This window comes from Penaeus vannamei, chromosome 24, assembly GCF_042767895.1.
Source record: "Penaeus vannamei isolate JL-2024 chromosome 24, ASM4276789v1, whole genome shotgun sequence".
Lineage (NCBI taxonomy): Eukaryota > Metazoa > Arthropoda > Malacostraca > Decapoda > Penaeidae > Penaeus > Penaeus vannamei.
This window is the reverse complement of record NC_091572.1, coordinates 2,231,113-2,237,501: the sequence shown is the minus strand read 5'-3', so window position 1 is coordinate 2,237,501 and position 6,389 is coordinate 2,231,113. Positions and strand designations below refer to the sequence as shown.

Genomic DNA, 6,389 nt, shown 5'->3' with positions numbered 1-6,389 from the left:
ATGTTATTTTTTTGTGTGTGTGCGTTTTCCCCCCATTAGTTACGGTTATTTATTTTCAGTAATCGATTATGATAATCACTTCCGGAAGTCATTAGGTCTAATTCCTGATTAAGACATGTTATATACATAGGTAAAGGGGTATAGGGGTACCCATGGGGGTGTGCAGTGTGTTTGGGGTATAGGAGTAACGCATGTTTGCTTGTTTACTTCTTCCTGTTCTCATTTTCTTCTTCCTCTCTTAATTTTCTTCCTTTTCTTCTTATTCTTCTTCCTCTCTTAATTTTCCTTTTCATCTTATCATTATTGTTCTTTCTTATTCTCATTATTATTGTTTTGGAAAGGGGGGGGAGGGGGCATCCTTCGGGTTATTGATTTCCCGTAATCGATTATGATAATTACCTCTGGAAGTCATTAGGTCACTTCCTGGTATGACACGTTTGGTATGTAGGGGGGTACCCATGGGGGTGAGTAGTTCTGTTCTTTTACACTACTCATGTAATGTATGTATATATGTATATTTATGTGTACATACACACACACACACACATATTTAGATATATAGATAGATAGATAGATAAATAAAAATATCTATCTATCTATCTATCTATCTATAGATATTTATATGTATCTGTTTTTGTGTGTATGTGTGTATGTTATATAAATATAAAAATACATAATCACTCACACACACACGCACACACACACACACACACACACACACACACACACACACACACACACACACACACACACACACACACACTTCATACTCACTTCACTTAATTAATATCTAAGTTTGCTAATAGAGAAGCGCTATCATATAAAAACGTACAAGATTCAGGTGAACAACTTTATTTTATGAACGTTTAAAAGGTATTCTTCGTCGTCAGTGCTACCACAAGGAAGTCCTCAAACATCGTTAATGTTATAATATACGTCAAAATCAACCTTAAAAAAAGCCACAAGTCCACAAATATATCGTTAATGTTATAATATACGTCAAAATCAACCTTAAAAAAAGCCACAAGTCCACAAACATCGTTAATGTTATAATATACGTCAAAATCAACCTTTAAAAAAGCCACAAGTCCACAAATACATCGTTAATGTTATAATATACGTCAAAAACAACCTTTAAAAAAGCCACAAGTCCACAAATACATCGTTAATTAGGTTATAATATACGTCAAAAAAACAACCTTAAAAAACAACAACATAAATGAAATTAATATATGTAAAATCGAGGAAAAACACCAAATGATGGAATGGGTAGTTGCAGTCACAGGATTACAGTGAGAGATTCAGTTGTACCGCAGTTACAGAACTTAAAACCGGTAAACAGGGATTTTGTAAAAGTTGTGTATGAGAGTCCTCTATGGGACCTGTGTGACGAGAAAGGAAAGAGAGCAGAGTCTATTTAAGTACTTATAGTAGTAATAGTATGACCAATAGTAGTAATAATGTGACCAATAGTAGTAATAGTATGACTAATAGTAGTAATAGTATGTGACCAATAGTAGTAATATGTGACCAATAGTAGTAATAGTATGTGACCAATAGTAGTAATAGTATGTGAACAATAGTAGTAATAGTATGTGACCAATAGTAGTAATAGTATGTGACCAATAGTAGTAATAGTATGTGAACAATAGTAGTAATAGTTTGTGACCAATAGTAGTAATAGTATGTGACCAATAGTAGTAATAGTATGTGACCAATAGTAGTAATAGTATGTGACCAATAGTAGTAATAGTATGTGACCAATAGTAGTAATAGTTTGTGACCAATAGTAGTAATAGTATGTGACCAATAGTAGTAATAGTATGTGAACAATAGTAGTAATAGTATGTGACCAATAGTAGTAATAGTATGTGACCAATAGTAGTAATAGTATGTGACCAATAGTAGTAATAGTTTATGACCAATAGTAGTAATAGTATGTGACCAATAGTAGTAATAGTATGTGACCAATAGTAGTAATAGTATGTGAACAATAGTAGTAATAGTATGTGACCAATAGTAGTAATAGTATGTGACCAATAGTAGTAATAGTATGTGACCAATAGTAGTAATAGTTTGTGACCAATAGTAGTAATAGTATGTGACCAATAGTAGTAATAGTATGTGACCAATAGTAGTAATAGTTTATGACCAATAGCAGTAATAGTTTGTGACCAATAGTAGTAATAGTATGTGACCAATAGTAGTAATATGTGACCAATAGTAGTAATAATATGTAACCAATAGTAGTAATAGTATGACCAATAGTAGTATGTGACCAATAGTAGTAATAGTATGTGACCAATTGTAGTAATCGTATGTGACCAATAGTTGTAATAATATGTGACCAATAGTAGTAATATTATGACCAATAGTAGTAATAGTATGTGACCAATAGTAGTAATAGTATGTGACCAATAGTAGTAATAGTATGTGACCAATAGTAGTAATAGTATGTGACCAATAGTAGTAATAATATGTGACCAATAGTAGTAATAGTATGACAAATAGTAGTAATAGTATGTGACCAATAGTAGTAATAGTATGTGAACAATAGTAGTAATAGTATGTGACCAATAACGTCAATTTAGCTCATTGCTTGTCCATACAGCGTACGGCAGTCTGGAAGAGAAAAAAAAAAAAAAAAAAAAAAAAAAAAAAAAAAAAAAAAAAAATATATATATATATATATATATAAAGCAAAAAGATATATATATATATATTTTTTTTTTTTTTTTTGCTTTATTCTTGTATTTTCCGCTGAAGATATTATGATATCCATGCGATATGAACAGATTTGTTGTTCAATATGGGTTCGACCAAATATTTATATTGCTATACCTTATCATATACAGAAGTGATGTATACACCGGGTTTAAACATCCTTTTCTTTCACAAGTCTGTTCTATCATACATTACTGTGTGTGTGTATGTGTGTATGTGTGTGTGGGGGGGGGGTGTAGGTGTGTATGTGTGTGTGTTGGTGTGGGTGTGTGTATGTGTGTGTAGAGGTGTGTGTGTGTGTAGAGGTGTGTGTGTGTGTAGAGGTGTGTGTGTGTGTAGAGGTGTGTGTGTGTAGAGGCGTGTGTGTGTGTAGAGGTGTGTGTGTGTGTAGAGGTGTGTGTGTGTGTGTAGGTGTGTGTGTGTGTAGGTGTGTGTGTGTGTAGGTGTGTGCGTGTGTAGGTGTGTGCGTGTGTAGGTGTGTGTGTGTAGGTGTGTGTGTGTGTGTGTGTGTAGGTGTGTGTGTGTGTGTGTGTGTAGGTGTGTGTGTTCGTAGGTGTGTGTGTGTGTGTGTGTGTGTGTGTGTGTGTGTGTGTGTGTATGTGTGTGTGTGTGTGTGTGTGTGCGTGTGTGTGTGTAGATGTTAGATGCTCGCAGCAGAGCAGTGGATATCAGTGATATCCACTGTACAACGTCTAGCCGAAGTTCAGTGCAGCTGAACGACCGGCAGAGGTGTTCATCTTCGTCAGATTTTTTTTTTTTTTTTTTTTTTTTTTTTTTGTCTGCCTTGATTCCATGTTTTCCCTGACACCTGTTTCACTTACCTTTCGTGAGAAGGGCCAGGCTATACGATTCGTAACATGACTGGTGTTGATGTTTACGTCTACCCACGCAAACATGTATAAGGACATGAACACGTGAGAGTATGCTTGTGTGTCCCGACAGGAGCCCTACGTGATTTACAACAAAAAAAAAAATGTACATAATGCACTAGAACATTTTTTTTGAAGTGGTTTCCTAGGCAAAACAGCTTCACAGAGAGCCAAAACATAATTCTGTGACCATTTCATTCAATATTGGTTGAGGAAAAATAATTGTCTTCTTTTCGATGTGGTTCCTTTCATATATTTATAATGGAAAATTTCGTAAACATATTTCTATCAAAGGGTTATAACAGAGAACATTTTATACTTATAATTAGAATTATCATATTATAATGCAGTGATCGAGGACACGAAATCACAGTAACCAACATTGCCAAATAAATCACTAAAATTGTCACGAAAAGATCTGTTGTCGAGGTAAATATATACTTTATTATTACCATCAAAATAAACTTTCAAGTGAAGAAGGTACCTGATCAATGCGTTTATGAAGTCACGTGATAAATGTTTAAAAAAAAAACAATGTTTTCAAGCTTTACATGCCTGACACTTTTTATTTTCAGAAAATATTACTGGAGTATATAAATCTTGATCACGTGGTTCTGCAGCCAGCGTGGACCGCCACCGAGCCCCCACCCCCCCAGGCAATCCGGAGGCGAGGCAGGCGCCCAGCACGGCCGGAGCCCCGCGCCCCAGCACCAACAGCAACTAGTCAATGGTGTAGCCGCAGTGGCTGCACTTGGGATGGCGGCAGCAGCAGCAGAAGGCGATGATGCCGGGGATCAGGCCCAGCGGAAGCAGCATGCAGCACCAGAACCAAGTGCAGCACGAGGCGGTGTCTTTGATCTTGCCAACCTGGAATCGTGAAATCGGACTCAGCACTAAATTGGGAAACATGCATCGCTCTAAGTTTTTATTTCACTTCAGAAAACTGCAACACCATTCTTTCGAAGTCCATTTAGGATAGCATCTAAACACAAGAGTAAATGCACTGAAGCAGAGTGGGAAGAATACATAGGCTACTAATTCACAACGACTTCCATTTCAGTACCATACTCAGCCTCTCCCATTTCCACAATCTGTCAACCCTTATTATATAGGGTCAGTCTGGAATTCATCACAACCTCTCACAAAGGCAGCATCCTGTATTTTGTTTCTGGGGACAACAATTCTAAATCAAAATGGCGCTCGAGGAACTCTTCGCATCACAACTCACCCTGCAGACGGTGCAGACGCCGGGCGGGAGAGCGTTCGAGCCCACCATCACCACCGTCTGCTGAGGAGCCGCTGGAGGAGGAGGAGCCATCATCATGGGTGAGTAGGCCGGCTGAGGGACATGGGGGTTGTGCTGAAGCCCCGCGGGGTTCAAGCCGTAGTCCATGGGGGGGTAAGGCGGGGGCGCTGCCTGGCCCACTCCGTCACTTTTTTCGGGGGTGGTCGACATGTCTTCTTCGGAGGTCTCGTCAATCAGCTGCGAGAGGCGGGCAAAATTTCTATTAAGCAAGTCACACAAGATCAGCAAAATAATATACGAACACAAGGAAAACTGTTTCACGTTAACCATTTTGTCTGAGACTTTACAATAACTTTTAACACATATCCCATAACTCAGACAACCGCGTGGAACTACACAGGCCCTGAGCAAGTCCACTACAGTGCGTCTTGCCTTGGTGTAAGGGGGAGGGCAGTCCGCCATTTTGGATCTGGCCGGGAGCAGGGGTGCCACAAGCGAAAATTCCTTTCCTACGCTAGGATAAACCACCTTGTATTAATAATGTCCACAGTCCATTCCGAGTAAACATGTGCGTAAAATAAATTAAAAAATGCAAAACAACGACATTAATCATATGGATATAAAAACAAATACAGAGTAAAGTGAGGGATAAATAAAGGGACAGTGAGAGGGAGGAGGAGAAAGAGGCAAAGAAAGGGAGACGGAGAAGGCAGAGAGAGGGAAAAGGAAAATGAGATAGGAGGGAGAGAGAGGAGAAGACAATAATGAGGGAGAGGAAGAAAGGCATAAACAGGGAGACTAGGAGGCAGAGGGAGGGAGAAGAAGGAGCAAAGAAGAGAGAGAAAGAGATAGAGGAGGCTGAGAGTGAGACAGCGAGAGAGTGAGACAGCGGGAAAGAGAGAGAGAGAGATAGCGACAGAAAGAGAGAGGGAGAGAGAGGGAGAAAGAGAGAGAGAGAGAGAGAGAGAGAGAGAGAGAGAGAGAGAGAGAGAGAGAGAGAGAGAGAGAGATAGAGAGAGAGAGAGAGAGAATGAGGAATGAGGAGTACCTAGCCACGTCCTCCAGCGATAGGAACGACCCTGTTCTTGAATGCTTCGACAATTGACCTATGGCAGCACACTTGACCAGGGTTCACGGCCCTGACCAGACCTCCTCTTGGGGGCGCTTTTATGCTCCCTTTGACCGCAACTGCCATGCACAAGACAGCCCACGCCACCCTACTTACGACCGTCTATCAATAAACAGCCGAACCAGAATTGTCTCCATACATCCAGCAAATCAGGGCAAACACAAACCCTGACAACTGGTGGTAGACGGCGGAATGACACGAAGAAGCCTCCGAAAATCTGTAAGTACACCATTGGCAATTATTTCTTTCTTTCACCTTTCTTCTACGTGTGTGCATGCCGTGCAATTATTTTTTTTTTACAAGTGCAGTGATTTTCTTTCATATATCTGAACAAGTGTCCGTGCAAAGTGCATTTTCTTTCCTTCTTTCTGTTATCTACCATGTTTTGTTTTGTTTTTCTCGTCATGGTAGAGTTATTTGT

The 6,389-nt window shown here is 39.2% G+C and overlaps 1 protein-coding gene across 1 annotated transcript; it reads right to left on the bottom strand.

The window, feature by feature from the left end:
- Positions 1-3,823: 3,823 nt before the first annotated feature.
- LOC113830551 (membrane protein BRI3) lies at positions 3,824-6,155 on the bottom strand. Its single transcript, XM_070138234.1, has 4 exons — positions 5,888-6,155; positions 5,272-5,353; positions 4,822-5,076; positions 3,824-4,460 (listed from the first exon to the last, which is right to left on the bottom strand). The coding sequence occupies exons 2-4, from the start codon at positions 5,299-5,301 to the stop codon at positions 4,314-4,316; spliced, it is 432 nt and encodes a 143-aa protein (XP_069994335.1). The 5' UTR covers positions 5,302-5,353; positions 5,888-6,155; the 3' UTR covers positions 3,824-4,313.
- Positions 6,156-6,389: the final 234 nt, after the last annotated feature.